Source organism: Lutra lutra, chromosome X, assembly GCF_902655055.1.
Source record: "Lutra lutra chromosome X, mLutLut1.2, whole genome shotgun sequence".
In the NCBI taxonomy this organism is placed as follows: Eukaryota; Metazoa; Chordata; class Mammalia; order Carnivora; family Mustelidae; genus Lutra; species Lutra lutra.
The window spans coordinates 71386577-71402698 of NC_062296.1; the positions used below are offsets into that span (position 1 = coordinate 71386577).

The 16122-nt window shown below is 35.6% G+C and overlaps 1 protein-coding gene across 1 annotated transcript in view; it reads left to right on the forward strand.

The window, feature by feature from the left end:
- Positions 1 to 16122, forward strand: part of DMD (dystrophin) — a 2124834-nt gene that overhangs the window by 624848 nt on the left and 1483864 nt on the right. Inside the window, 1 exon segment of the mRNA XM_047715765.1 lies at positions 6644 to 6763. Coding sequence (XP_047571721.1) covers positions 6644 to 6763 — 120 coding nt within the window.

Consider the following 16122-nt stretch of genomic DNA (forward strand, 5'->3'; position numbering starts at 1 on the left):
ATGCATGGATTACAGAGAAAGGAGGAAAAGTATGAGAATTGAAGTCTATTATCTAGTGATTAGGGTCTGTCCCCCTTCCCCCATCATATACCTTTTCTGACCATACTCATTTTTTAGCAATGTAGGTGATCACTAGATCAGTTAGGTTAAAGCTTCTGTTGTTAATCTCATATAATAGTTTGGAAGTTAAAGTCTTACTTCTGTATTTTCTGATGAGCACTGGGTGTTATATGTAACTAATGAATCATTGAACACTACATCAAAAACAGTGGCTAACTGAACATAATAAAAAATAGTTTTGTCTTATAAAATAAAATAAAATTCATTTTATATTTTTCCAAATCCTAAATATTGGCTATAACTTCAGTCCTTCATCCCCGAATTTCCAAGAGCATACCCTTTCTGTACTTATGGTACGTATTAGAGGATGATAGACAGCAGGAATTAGATGAGGGTGAATGAGGTGACTATTGGCTTCTTGCAGTAGGCTTTGAAGTCTTTGTTCTGAATGTGCCTAAATGTGAAATTTTAGTACTAGCTGTTAATGTTTAGGGAGTTCATGCTGTGTGTCAGGCAACGTGCTAAGCAATTATATCATATTCAGAATTCCTAACCATGTAAAGAGATAGGTACTCTTATTATCCCAAGTTTGAAAATTAGTAAGTTGAGGCTTAGTGTGATTGAAAACTTTCTCAAGTTCACATAGCTGGTTAGCAATGCATCCAGAAATCAAACCCAGGAAATCTGACTTCATATCCCACACCTTTAAACATGCATAGGTTTTTATTAGTCTTTCATCTGTACCATACCCTATTCTACTTAAATTCCAAACAAGGCAGGATTCATTAATTACCAACTCTGTTTTTAAAACAATTTTTCATATTTCTTGAGCCCTCATTTTGCACTTGGGAAGCTTTAGGTGGGAATCTTTAGGTTTTTAAAATCTTTCAGAGGATGGGGCGCCTGGGTGGCTCAGTGGGTTAAAGCCTCTGCCTTCGGCTCAGGTCATAATCCCAGGGTCCTGGGATCGAGCCCCGCATCAGGCTCTCTGCTCAGTGGGGAGCCTGCTTCCTCCTCTCTCTCTGCCTGCCTCTCTGCCTACTTGTGATCTCTGTCTGTCAAATAAATAAATAAAATATTAAAAAAAAAATCTTTCAGAGGTCTTTGAAATATTCTTTAGAGCCCCCCTTTGGTAGCTTAGGAGTTGGCTGAAACATAAACATTTATTTCTAACAAGAAGGTAAAAAAGAATGGGTTCTGATATAAAGACTAATATAACTATACAATCACATTTAGTAAATGGATATCAAAATAAAAGGTCTTCTAGGAAGGCCTGTTGAGGTAGCTTTTTAAAAAAATTCTGCAAGTGTACAAAAAAATTACATACTATAAATAGATCCTCCTGAAGAACTGGACTGCACTGTGACCAGTCAGGCTTAGCAAAGTGAATATTGGACAGAAAATAAAATGACAAGTCATTTCCAGATCATTTCTCTCAGGGAAGCAGGAGCTACAGAGCCTAGACCAGTGTAGAGCTGATGGAAAGACGGAAGTAAGAATGGCCATAAGAGAAAAGGTGAAATAGAAGGATAAATTGCCTACCATCTCATCATTTCTTAAGAAATCATAAAATTTCCTGATTTGGCCAGGATGTTTTTATCTGGAAATGAAGTCAATTCATATCAAGATGTATTGCATTAGCTAATTGTTCATAAGTGTCTAGGGATTTTTTGTTGTTCCTGAAATAGATATTTTTTAAAATACTATTTTCCTAGGTGTTGGTCTTATCCCATGTTTCTAGAAAGTCTTCAAATTTCTTAAGACTTTTTGCAAATTTTCTATGTGATACAAGTTTTGTTCTCATCATCCTTTCTTTTTTGTGCCTTTTCTTAGGCTAAACTAAAATTCAGCAGATTACTTAAATTTTATATTTTGTTGAGCATCTTTTAATTATATTAATTGTTTTATTAACATATAATGTATTATTTGCTTCAGGGGTACAGATCTGTAATCATCAGTCTTACATAATTCACAGCACTCACCAATTTAAAGTAATACCTGGGAAGCAGCAGATGGTGTTAGCATCCATGTATAGCATATGATCTGTGTTGTTTCTAGATGTGTATATGTGTGTGTGTGTGTGTGTGTGTGTGTGTGTGTGTGCATGTAAGACTCGGTGTTGGCAATTTTATGTTGGTTGATCATTGAAGTAGAAGTAATGAAATAGTGTATGCATGTAGGCATGTTATTGAGCATATACTATGGCCAAGGGAAGTATTGTAGAACCTCCTAGAGAGATTATGAGAGACCTTGTTTTTGTGTTCTCTTTCTCTGTCTCTATTAATGGTTCATCTTCACCTCTGCACATCAAATCTAGCAATTCCCTAGCCTTACATATTTCCATTCCTTTATTTTCCAAGCATTACTTTACCTGTGTGCTAATAAAGAGTTAAACCACTTAAATTTGGAGTAAACACTAAAGTGACTCTTTCTCAGTGATCATTCTGAGCCAGTTTTTGAAAAACAAGTTGGCATGGGTCAGGGCAAGAAGTATTCACTACTACTGATGACATTTGAAGGGAATAGAAGAAAAGTCATATTTAAATCACAAAATTGTGAATATGTACTAAGGGAATAACAAATTTGGTCAGAACCTTTAACTACAGAATAATTTATAAGAAATAGAATTATTTACAGAGGTATAACAAAATCTGTTCATCAAGTCTGAGCATTTTTAATGTTAAATTTCATTGTTGGCCTTTTCTCTTGTCATAAGAAAAAAAGAGATTGTTTGTTGACATTAGAGAACAAACATTGCTGACATTTGTATCTATCTAATAATGGTATAGAAATGTAATTAGGAGCCTGAAATTTTTTTTTCATCTGGTAAGCATAACAAATGCATTACCTTAATAAAAATAATGGCAAGAAATACTAATAAAATACCTAGCATGTACTTATGTTTCTGTAAATAATTTATATGCTTTTAGGCAAGAAAAACATACTTTAACAATCATATTACAGCCTTTCAATTTAAAGGTATTATTTCCTGATATGCAAAAATGTTAGCATACTTCTCTGGGTATATATCTATATTTGGAATAATTTGGCTAATAATTTCAGGATCAATTAGCAAATCTACTGTAAATCTCTATTGTATAAATCCAGCTAAGAGAAATACAAATCCATAAGAAATGCTTAATTAAAATTCATTTTAAAATAGCTTTAAAAATTGTAATGTATTTTAAAAATTAGTAGTCTTTGAAATCTATATTTTCTCAAAGAGGGAAGCAGGAAGGCCTAGTTTCCTCCGATCATCTAGGCCCTTATTTGTGGATATGTAGGTGAGCAGAAAAATTTAACTTTTTTAATCCCAGCTCTCTGTATGTGACATTTTTGCTCCTTCCAAGAATCAACTTTTTTAAAAAATGAACTCTAAACATTGGATATTTTATAGTCTTTTGTCTTTTGATGTTACTGGGGGCATTAACAAATACTGTGGAATGCATTCTATTTATTTTCAGAGGGCAGATCTGGGGAAATAGGAAATATGATTATAAAGTTTCAGTGGCTTCTGTTTTGAGGCTATGGAGTACGCTCAGAAAAGTTAAGTTTAACCCTTTTTGTTTTAATCCCTGATTATGAGTAAAAGAAGAGGTATAATTTGAAAAAAGTCATAGAAGAGAAAAAGAAGTACTGGAAATAACTTAAATCAAATAGTATATGCTAATCTCCCCTGGTGCTGTGCTGTCTTCCAAGAATTTGAGGCACTGTGGAGTGCCTTTCCCATGTTCCTTTGTTTCCCTTTACTCACTATAAATCCTGATAGGTCTTATGTTTGATTTTGAAGCTATCAACCCACAACTAGCTTTAGTGGTTCTTTGTGTTAGCACTCCTGCAAAAGCATAAAATTTAAATAAGAATGGCAATGTATTTATGGGACTAACATAACACAATAAAAAATAAATAAAAATTTCCTTTGACAAAAAAATAGAGTACACTTATCTTGATGAGCACTGAGTAACATATGGAATTGTTGAATCACTATATTGTACACCTGAAACTAATATAACCCCATATATTAACTATACTGGAATTAGAATACAATATGATACAATATAATACAGCAAATTAAATAAATTAGAAAAGAGATGGGAGGGGAATCTTATAGATCAGAAGAGATTTAAGGGCACAGAATTGCAACCAAACCATGGTGTAAATTTTATTTGAATTTTGATTCAAAAAAACTGAAAAGAATATGTCATTTTTGAGATAATCTGAAATTTAAATAGTAATATTAAGAAATTATCATTTTTTTGATCTGAAAATTGTACTATTGTGATTATGTTCAAAATGGTGATTATTCTTAGAACTATATACTTAAATTAAGAATGAAGTCACATAATATTTAAATTTTGCAACAAAAATAATAGGGGATGAGGTGTGGATAGACAGAACCAGCCTTGGGTTGATGGAAGTTAGGTCTGGTGGTCAGCACATGGACTTTCATATTTCTTTTGACTTTTGTGTATGTTTCAAATTCTTCACAATAGAAAGTTAAATAAACAAACCAATCTTCCCTGGGGGAAAAATATGGCATGGAGCACTGGGTGTGGTGCAAAAATAATGAATACTATTACGCTGAAAAAATAAAAAATTAAAAAAATGTAATTTCTGATTATAAAGCAACTAGATAAGCAAAACAAAATCAGAAATCTAAATGCTGGAGAAAATAAGTAGTACATTTGATCACATATGATTTAGAAAGACCGAACCCAGTTTTAAAATTAGTACTTCACAATCAAATGATGATTTTTCTCAAGTTCCTTTATTAAGATATATTAAACCAGTGAAAAGAACAATTTAGATGTACAAATGTGAGCAGTAGAACATTATTTCCTAGTTGTTTTTAATACATGTGATTGTGTATACTCTCAAACTTGAATGGTAGGGAGAAAGAATTTGGACAGATTAAGGAAATGAACTTATGACCACCAAAATATTATTATAATTATTTTTACAATTTCTGGCTGACACAGTTGACATGCTTCCAGTCTTGCCTTATATAACTCAGAAAACAGACTCAATATAACTTTCAAGGACAATTCTGAATGTTAATGTTTCCATTTTCAGCCTCATGGCAGAAAGAGTTTTATTACCCAGTATAAGCTCTGGAATGTCAAAGGCATGATAGGCAGTATAGACTCCACACACAAAATAAATGCATAGTCATTTTATTCTAAATTGCTTCACTTGAAAATATGGCATGAAAATCTAGAGAGAGGAACTAAAAGTAAGTGATTTGATAGTGCTCTAAAATATTAAGACTCAAAAAATGAAAGTCCTATGATAAAAATGTTCATGTCTTTGAGTTTGTGCTGTGACCAATCCCAAATAAGTTCGCTTACATCTACCATAGGGTTTGCATAACAATGAGCTGGTCTGATAGGTACCAAACATCATTGTCTAACAGGAAAGGACTGCAGATTTTCCAGAAACTAAAAGACCTTGTCCCAAACCTGCTTCTCCATTCTTTTTTTTTTTTTAAAGATTTTTATTTATTTATTTGACAGACAGAGATCACAAGTAGGCAGAGAGGCAGGCAGAGAGAGAGAGAGAGGAGGAAGCAGGCTCTCCGTAGAGCAGAGAGCCCGATGTGGGGCTCGATCCCAGGACCCTGGGATCATGACCTGAGCCGAAGGCAGAGGCTTTAACCCACTGAGCCACCCAGGTGCCCCTGCTTCTCCATTCTTATATAATAAAGCATTCCAGGGAGCAAACTAGCTGATTAGACATTTTGGGTACCCATGAAGGATTTTCTAATCACAATGAGGGTAGTGTGATAAGGACTTGAAGGAACTGGAGCTCCCAGGCAAGAAGTCTCAGTTCTAGAGCATCCTTCTCTGTTACTCCTTCTCTATTTATTGCTGTTTATCCTGTTTATCTTTATTTTAAAAAAAAGTTGTATAGTATGATTTTTGAAAGATTAGACTACCATTTTATGGTTATATATGATGTCAGTATAGTTGTAATTACAGTTTTTCAAAAGCAAATCCCTCCTATTAGATTGTAATCTTTATCCAAATGCATTTGTGCATTTGCCCTTACCCCTCTGCCTGGCAGCATTCATTCAGCAAAAGTTTATTGATCTTCAGTCAAAGAGAATAGTAGGGTAAGGAAATGGCAAGAGTAAGTGTAGAAAACAAAACATATTTCAGTGAAGGGGAACAAATAATAAGGCAGTAGCAGGAAGGGTTCTTTGCTTCAAGAGAGTTTGTCTTGTTACAGTTGATAATGGTGAGCTTCAGTAGAGGAGATGCCGAAGATGCGAGACAGCAGGTAATTCTAGGAATAAAGTCCTGAAGAAGGTGAGAGGAGGTGGGATAAGGTGTAAAACATACTACCATGCTTTTCTCAACAGATGCTCCCTCTGTGTACTTCCACGTTCAGTTGACAGTAGAAATGTGCTAAATTTGCTGAGCACCATAGCAGAAAATTTGCTTGGAATGGTTCTGGTTTAATAAAAAATCACATTACCCAAAACATGACAGAAATTAAATCCCACACATTTGGGGAAAATGTTTTCTGGCATTCAGTTCAGGAGACTATTATTCTAATTGCTTTCAATTTTTTAATCTTACAGGTGCTTCAAGAAGACTTAGAACAGGAACAAGTCAGGGTCAATTCTCTCACTCACATGGTGGTGGTGGTCGATGAATCTAGTGGAGACCATGCAACCGCTGCTTTGGAAGAACAACTGAAGGTCAGATTATTTTCTTTAATACACTAACTGTGTCATTCAAAATAATTAATTGCAATTCATGAAATATTTAGAAAATGTATAATATAATTTGTATATTATAAATATTTACAATACAATATATTTATTTAAACTAAGTCAAATTATGTCCCATTTGTACACATTTCCCTTTCATTAACTATCCACTGTTTGTTCTCGCTAGCTTCCTGGACTTTGGAGAAATATATGAAGGCAGTTCCACTTTTTTTTTTAATTATAGATGAATAACCTGTATTAGAGAACTGATCAGAGGAATATTGTTTATGTCTTCTTAAAAGCTACAGTTAAAGAGAGGACAAAATTAAAAAGAAAAAAAAAAACAAAAGGGATCACATTCAGTCAAATCATGAGAAGTTGAACACCTTCATATTTTTTTTTTCCTGGAAAACTTCAGTTATAGTCTTGATGAGGACATAGCAGGATATTTAAGTTCTAGAGTTTTGCTGGAGGAGATACTTAGCCTTTCAGGCCCTCATTCAACCCGAGTCATGTAATTATATCCTTGAAATATAACCAGTACCATTAACAAAAAGTAAGTTGTGTATTTTCATATTTTTATTTTTCTTCCTAATTGGAAATAACATTTTACCATTAAAAAAATTGAAAACATTTTCAACAAAACATATGTACATACACCAAAAGATCAACATTAAGGAAAAATACAATTTACTGTTCTGAATGTGACAGATACACACACACACACCCCTACCAATTATACTTGAGGCATTCACTTTACCCATGAAATGCCTGCCTTTTCCTTGTGATTGTTAGGGGCCAATAGTCTGACATGTCTAAGGATCCAATCAATGTGACTTTAAATAGCTTTATCAGCACAAGATTGTTCTAAACATAGTTAATCTTACCTACTTATAACACAGTTTCTTAAAGCCTTATCTCTGCTTTCTTCTTTCTTTGCGTGAATTGTTTTTTTATCCCAGTAAAATGTCATTTCCTCAGGTTACTGCCTTAAACTTCTTGTCTCTAACAATGGTATCTTCTTCTCTATCATTAAACAACAAAAAGAAAATTCTTAAACCACTATAATAGAGCATTTAACATAAATTAGTCACTCATGTTAATTGCTTATGATTAAATGAAGTTGCAGGGATTACAGATATAAAAAGCCTTATGACACCTGCTATTATAATATATCATCATGTATATGATCAGATGTATTGTACACATACATACTCATGGCCAGGTAAAGGACTGTATTGATAGGCCACTGCTATAACCATTGGAAGGAATTCTGTAGTTCTCATAAAATAGTGTTTGTAGATAATTACAGATGGGTAAAATCGAATACTCAGCATTCCTCAGAAATTTTCAGAAAAGGTAAAAGAAGGTTGGGGGCAGAAGTTGGGAGGGAGACTGGTTAGGAAAAAATCAAGGCCAACATTTTCTAAGTCATAGACTATTTCTAGTTAACCCAAAAACTGTGAAACATCTACTTTGGTATTACCAAACCTAATACAACTAGTTTTGGAATGTAATCATTCTGGGATAATGTCTGTGGGGCTAAGCCACCTTGAAAAACCATCTATAGTACTCACAGATGGTGACGGGGTTAGAGCTTACTTAGGATAAATTAAGAGTTGCAGCCCTAAGCTTTTCTATATTTATTATCCTACTTGCTTTCTTTGGCTCAGAGATACTTACTAAGATACTGTGTGTGTATTGGCTTCTCTTAAATCATATGGTTCCATCTGTATTTGTCCATGATTGTCTCACTATTAAATAGTGTTGACTACTGCCTTCTAGCTTTCTCTTTTCCCTCTGAACCCTTTTCCCTTTTGATATCCTCATTTCCCTCTATATACCTCCTTACTGTTACCTGACTTTTAGATAATCTAGACTAGAGTCTGAAAGGGCAGGGTTAGAAGGAATTCCTTGGAGAGAACACCCTGGCTTAAACATTTCTTTCTTCTCATCCCATCACTTTTCTCAGTCTTAGAGGAATCCATGCTTGAATTCTATGCCTACTTGACCATTGGTTTAACTTGCTCTGGAATGGTGGGTGCTCCCCTGACTTTGACATTTTGGTGATGCTTTCTTAGGTTCTTTGCAAATGACATAATATAGTCTTAACCTAGTTGGCTTTTTAAAAGGGGAAGAGAAAGAGAAGATGGCAGAGAAGGAGGAAGAGAGGAGAAATAATAAAGGATAAAGAGACAAATAAACCAATACGTTGGAGTAGTCACTTTGACAACAACACAAGGATTCTTTGCATGTAGTAAGAATTCTGTGTGTGCTTCAGAAACCACAAACTAGGGGCGCCTGGGTGGCTCAGTGGGTTAAGCCGCTGCCTTCGGCTCAGGTCATGATCTCGGAGTCCTGGGATCGAGCCCCGCATCGGGCTCTCTGCTCAGCAGGGAGCCTGCTTCCTCCTGTCTCTCTGCCTGCCTCTCTGCCTGCTTGTGATCTCTCTGTCAAATAAATAAATAAAATCTTAAAAAAAAAAAAAGAAACCACAAACTATTACTGTGTCTTATACTGGGCCCAGAGGAATTCTGTTAGGATAGGAAGAATTTGAGGAAAGAAAACCAGGTATGTGGCCTCCATACAAGGGACAAAACTGAAGCACAAACAGAAGGAAATACTAGACTAGCAGGGATCTAAGAAGGATCCTCAAGGGATTTTGTTGGATCTAGCTCTGGTCATCCATAGTTTATTCCTCTCAGCTTGTTGTATTGAATGTTTATCCCACTCCCCCATTTTCCACCATTACAGTGCCTTCATCTGTTTTGCTCCTGTGTGCTGAGGCACCATCCAGGGCCCCCACATGGATACCCACTTGTCTTTAGTTAGGAGATGCAAATAGAGCAAACTACAAAGGGAAGTCCTTGATTTAGTGCAATAAGAGAGGGATGTGTTCTTATCATCTGGATTTAAAACTCTGAAAATACTCCTCATGGAATATTTTTACATGTATTGACTTAATTCTATGAACTTTATGGTAAGTTGTATTTTCTCTAACTTTTTTAAAAAAGATTTTATTGTTATTTGACAGAGAGAGAGAAAGAACAAGCATGAACAGGGGGGAGCAGCAGGCAGAGAGAGAGGGAAAAACAGGCTCCCTATGGAGCAGGGAGCCTGATGCAGGGCTGGGAGCATGACCTGAGCTGAAGGAAGACACTTAACTGAGTAAGCCACCCAGGTGCCCCATTTTTCTCTAACTTTTAAAAAAAAAAAACTTTTAGAAACCTTTCTGTTAAAAGGTTTGAAGAAAAACAAAGGTCAGAACATATGCTTAGGGACTCTGAAAGATAGCATGGTTTATGAAGGACAATATTCTGAAAAGTACAGTCTGTTGTAAATTAATTTGATTCTCAGAGATTCAACTTGTCCCTCAGCAATGTCACCACAGGTCATAAACTTGTCCTTAGCTTTAGCGGTTTCTATGATGTCAATGCATAGAGAGTCTGATTTGTAAGCAATGATGCCATTTGTAAGCAATGATGCCATTTAACTGATTTTATTGAGAAATAGCTTGACTAAATAACTGAGAATAGTAATTTATGTAGAGTATTCAGTCCAGGAGGACATTATCATATCTCTTTCTAAGCATCTACATTCTGTTTTTCATTTTTTCAGTGAATATTTGCTATGTTCTTATTATGTCCCAGGGATTGTGCTGGGTAACAGAGGTAAAACAGTAAACAAAAAGAGAATTTGTCATTACTTTCCTGGGTCAGGAATGAATAATCTGTGAGCCTGCTGCCTTCCTTGGAAACTAGAAACAATGGTAGCCATTTCTCAAGCTCCCTCTTTGAAATCAAATGCTAATTCTTTTCATCCATGGTCACCATGGTAGGCATGGTAGGCATGGTGACTGCTCTCTCAGTTCTTGCAGTCTAGTGGAGGAAATAGACCTTAATCAGATATTAACAAAAATGACCAAATATTTAAGAATGAACAGAACCTATTTCTATGAAGGAAAGAAACAAGATTTTGTGACAATGCACTAATAAGATTTCAACTGAAATTTGAGGGCAAAAGATGATTCCCTAGGAAAGTGTTTAAGCTAGGGTCTAAAGGATATGTCAAAGGGAACTGTGTATAGGGTGTATAAAGGGGATAGGTGGAGATGGGTAGTTTCCAGGAAGGAGAAACGGTAGATCAAGTGATCTAGGCATCCTCAGGGAACTGAAAAGGGCACATTTGGCTACAGCTCTGAGGTTCAGAAGAGTGGTGTTAGAAGAGACTTGGCAGATAGAAGGGGCTTACCTAAGAATTAGAATTGATGTGTGATGCGCAACTCCACCAAAATTTAATTAACAAAAGTGTATTGAGCAGCAGCTCTCTGCCTGGATGACAGCTGGAACTACAATGGCAGGGAGAAGCAAGGGAAATAGCCATGGCATCTGCCTTCTGGACCTGCACTATTCAAGTACAATGAAATGTACAATTATGGCCATGATGTATTCTATGGGACAAAAATAGACATTGCTGGATGACCTTTCTTGCTCTAGAAGGTCAGGAAAGTAGAGGTTAATTAGGCAATAGTAAAGGGTAGGAAGGTGTTCTGTACAGAAGAACAGCATTTAGTCATTCAATAAATATTTCTTGCATGCCTTCTAGATGCCAGACAAGTTTAAGCTTTGAGGTAAAGCATAGGCAAAACATAAATGATTTATTTATGAAGCTTACATTCTAAGCACACATCATAATAAATAACCAAGTTTTATACTATGAAAAAGGTGATAAGAACTATAAAGAAAAGACTGGGGAAGGGAGTATTTTACCTGGGGTGGTCAGGGTATGCTTACTTGAGAAGGTGGCATTTAAGTAGAAACTCAAACAAAGTAAGGGAGGTGTTTGGAAGGTGCGCAGGTCCTATGGGGTCTTTTGTATTTGAAAAACTGAAGAAAGACTATAAATGGAGCTTAAAGAATTTCTGTTGTTTTAGGGAGATAGTTGTTTCTAATAAAAAAACAAAACAAAACAAAAGAGCCAAAAACAGGCGTCTAGTTCTAGAAGTTGTTCTAATGGAAACATCTTTCAGAGAAAAGGCAGAGCTATTGAAGTCCCATTTGTAGATATGTTCTTCTATACATGTTAACACTTGAGAGCCCAACGAGATGTATTAAAGTTGTCTAAGGCCTGGACCTGGGAGAGTTTCTGGTATATAAAAGGCATTTGGACTATTTTGGTAAATGACCTTAATCTTGAAGTTACTATCTACTATTATGGACAAATAAAGGTATATCAAAAGAAAGTATATAGATAAGCATCCTCTTCAGAAGAATAACATAGAAAATACAATTTTAGAACAGGTTATTAAATTTATGCATGTTCAGTTTCTCACTCATTTGATAAAGTTAATAAAATTCTTTATTGAATAAAAAATTGTTTTTGAAGATAAGAAAGGTCTCTAAGAACTAAAATACATTCACTAAAATCAAGACATGAAAACTGTATATCAGATGACATTAAACAGTTTGTACAAATATTATGTGACATTATTAAGTCAGATTCTTTGGTGGATTTATTAAGTTGGATGATCTGTTGGAGTGACATGCATACAAAGTATTTAGATTTACCTAATATATTTTGCAAAGCCTTCCATGGCATATCCATGGATAAGGTGAGCCTTTTTTTTATTGTGTTGTGTTAGTCACCATACAGTACATCATTGGTTTTTGATGTAGTGTTCCATGATTCATTGTTTGCCTATAACACCCAGTGCTCCATGCAATCCATGCCCTTCTTAATACCCATTACCAGGTTCAGCCATCTCCCCACTCCCCTCCCCTCTAAAACCTTCAGCCTGTTTCTTGGAGTCCACAGTCTCTCATGGTTCATCTCCCCCTCCAATTTCCCATCCTTCACTTTTCCTTTCATTTTCCTAATGTCCTCCACGTTATTCCTTATATTCCACAAGTAAATGAAACCATAATGATAATTGACTTTCTCTGCTTGACTTATTTCACTCAGTATAATCTCTTCCAGTCCCATCCATGTTGATGCAAAAGTTGGGTATTCATCCTTTCTGATGGCTGAGTAATATCCCATTGTATATATGGACCACATGTTCTTTATCCATTCATCTGTTGAGGGTATCTCAGCTATTTCCACAGTTTAGCTATTGTGGACATTGCTGCTTTAACATTGGGGGACATATGGCCCTTCTTTTCACTACATCTGTATCTTTGAAGTAAATACCATTTGTGCAATTACTGGGTCATAGGGTATCTCTATTTTTAATTTTTTGAGGAATATCCACACTGTTTTCCAAAGTGGCTACACCAGCTTGCATTCCCACCAACAGTGTAAGAGGGTTCCCCTTTCTCCACAGCCACTCCAACATTTGTTGATTTTTGCCTTGTTAATTTTTGCCATTCTAAGTGGTGTAAGGTGGTATCTCAATGTGTTTTTTTTTTCTTTTCAGCGTAACAGTATTCATTGTTTTTGCACCACACCCAGTGCTCCATGCGATACGCGCCCTCCTTAATATCTCCCTGATGGCTAATGATGATGAACATTTTTTCATATGTCTGCTAGCCATTTGTATGTCTTCATAGGAGAAGTGTATGTTGATATCTTCTGTCCATTTTTTGACTTGATTATCTGTTTTTTGGATGTTGAGTTGCAGAAGTTCTTTATACATCTTGGATATCAGCCCTTTGTCTGTAGTGTCATTTGTGAATATCTTCTCCCATTCCATGGGTTGCCTCTTTGTTTTGTTGACTGTCTCTTTGCTGTGCAGAAGCTTTTGATCTTGATGAAGTCCCAAAAATTCGTTTTCGCTTTTGTTTCCCTTGCCTTTGGAGACGTGTCTTGAAAGAAGTTGCTGTTGCAGATGTCGAAGAGGTTGCTGCTTATGTTCTCCTCTAGGATTTTGGTGGATTCATGTCTCACATTGAGGTTTTTCATCCATTTTGAGTTTATCTTTGTGTATGGTGTAAGGGAATGGTCGAGTTTCATTCTTCTATACATAGCTGTCCAATTTTCCCAGCACCATTTATTGAAGAGACTGTCTTTTTTCCACTGGATATTTTTTTCTGCTTTGTTGAAGATTATTTGACCATAAAATTGAGGGTCCATATCTGGGTTCTCTACTCTGTTCCATTGGTCTATGTGTCTGTTTTTGTGCCAGTACCATGCTGTCTTGGCGGTCACAGCTTTGTAATAAAGCTTGAAATCAGGAAATATGATGCCCTCAGCTTTGTTTTTCTTTTTCAGCATTTCCTTGGCAATTTGGGTCTTTTCTGGTTCCATACAAATTTTAGGATCATTTGTTCCAGCACTTCGAAAAATTCTAATGATATTTTGATTGAGATGGTGTTGAAAGTATAGATTGCTCTGGGCAGCCTAGACATTTTAAAAATGTTTATTCTTCTGATCTATGAGCATGGAATGTTTTTCCATCTTTTTGTGTCTTCTTCAATTTCTTTTATGAGTGTTCTGTAGTTCCTCGAGTAGAGATTCTTCACCTCTTTGGTTAGGTTTATTCCAAGGTATCTAATGGTTTTTGGTGCTATTGTAAATGGAATCGATTCTCTAATTTCCCTTTCTAGAGTTTCATTGTTAGTGTATGAAAAAGCAATTGATTTCTGTGCATTGATTTTGTATCCTGCCACATTACTGAATTGCTGTATGTGTCCTAATAATTTGGAGGTGGAGGTGGAGTCTTTTGGGTTTTCCATATAAAGTATCATGTCATCTGTGAAGAGAGAGAGTTTGACTTCTTCATTGCCAATTTGAATACCTTTTATTTCTTTTTGTTGTCTGATTGCGATTGCTAGGATTTCTAGTACTATGTTGAAGAATAGTGGAGAGAGTGGGCATCCTTGTTGTGTTTCTGATCTCAAGGCAGTCAGCTTTTCCCCATTGAGAATGATATTCCCTGTGGGTTTTCCATAGATGGATTTTATGAAGTTGAGGAATATTCCCTCTATCCCTATACTCTGAATAGTTTTAATCAGGAACGGATGCTGTATTTTGTCAAATGCTTTTTCTGCATCAGTTGAGAGGCCCATGGGTTTCTTCTCTCTTCTCTTACTGATTTGTTCTATCACATTGATTGATTTACGAATGTTGAACCACCCTTGCAACCCCCCAGTAAATCCCACCTAGTCATGGTGGATAATCTTTTTTAATGTACTCTTGGATCCTATTAGGTAGAATCTTGTTGAGAATCTTGGCATCCATATTCATCAGGGATATTGATCTGAAATTCTCCTTTTTGATGGGGTCTTTACCTGGTATGGTGATCAGGGTAATGCTGGCTTCATAGAAAGAGTCTGTTCTATTTTTGGAAACAGCTTCAGGAGAATAGGTATTATTTTTTCTTTGAATGTTTGGTAGAATTCCCCAGGGAATCCATCAGGTCCTGGACTCTTGTTTTTTGGGAGGTTTTTGATCAGTACTTTAATCTCGTTACAGTTATTGTTCTATTCAGGTTGTCCATTTCTTCCTGTTTCAGTCTTGGAAGTTTATATATTTCCAGGAATGCATCCATTTCTTCTAGGTTGCTTACCTTATTGGCATGTATCTGTTGATAATAATATAAGGTGAGCCTTCTTATCCTTCTTTGGGCTGGTGGAGAACGTTTGTGTTTTGCTATATTCTTTTCTGGTACCTGATTTATGTGCCTGAGAATTGAACTGAAAATGATTGGATTCATTAATTCACCCTGCAGTGTCAAAAAGTTTTGGGGAAAGAAGCCATTTCAGGATTTAGCTGGGACACTGTGTACATTTTGCCTGAGTAGCAGTGGTTAATGGATCATTTCCTCTCCCACATGACTTCAGAAGATTTATAACAATGTCATGTAAAGTTAGAATGTCACATTCAAATGTTATGTATTTCTCTTTCATGTTTTAACTCAGGAAGGGTATGTTAATTGTTTGAAATTTTGCTGGTTGTAAAAAGAAATATCCTTAAATCAATTAAGGTTTTGATGAGGAAGTTCTGACTTCCCATCCATTCATGTAAATGTAAATACATGTATATAACTATACACAAATGTGTATATATACATATACATTTACATTTTGCACATTTACATTTTCTCTTATGTATGGATGTATATATTTATGTGATTAATATTAAATGAAAGCAAATGGTATAGATTCTTAGTAAATTAATGCAATCCTGGACATGGTGTAGTGTCTAGATTACAAGGGCTAATAATTAGATCCTGTGTTGGTTTGAATATACTTTGTATTTTAGCATTTTAGCTGGATTTTACCAGCATGGTGACATTTAAAGAATGTTTACAGAACTAGGAATTCTTTAATTTCAAGGAGAAGAGAAGTGAGTTAGGGGAAATTGGAGAGGGAGATGAACCATGAGAGACTGTGGATTCTGAGAAACAA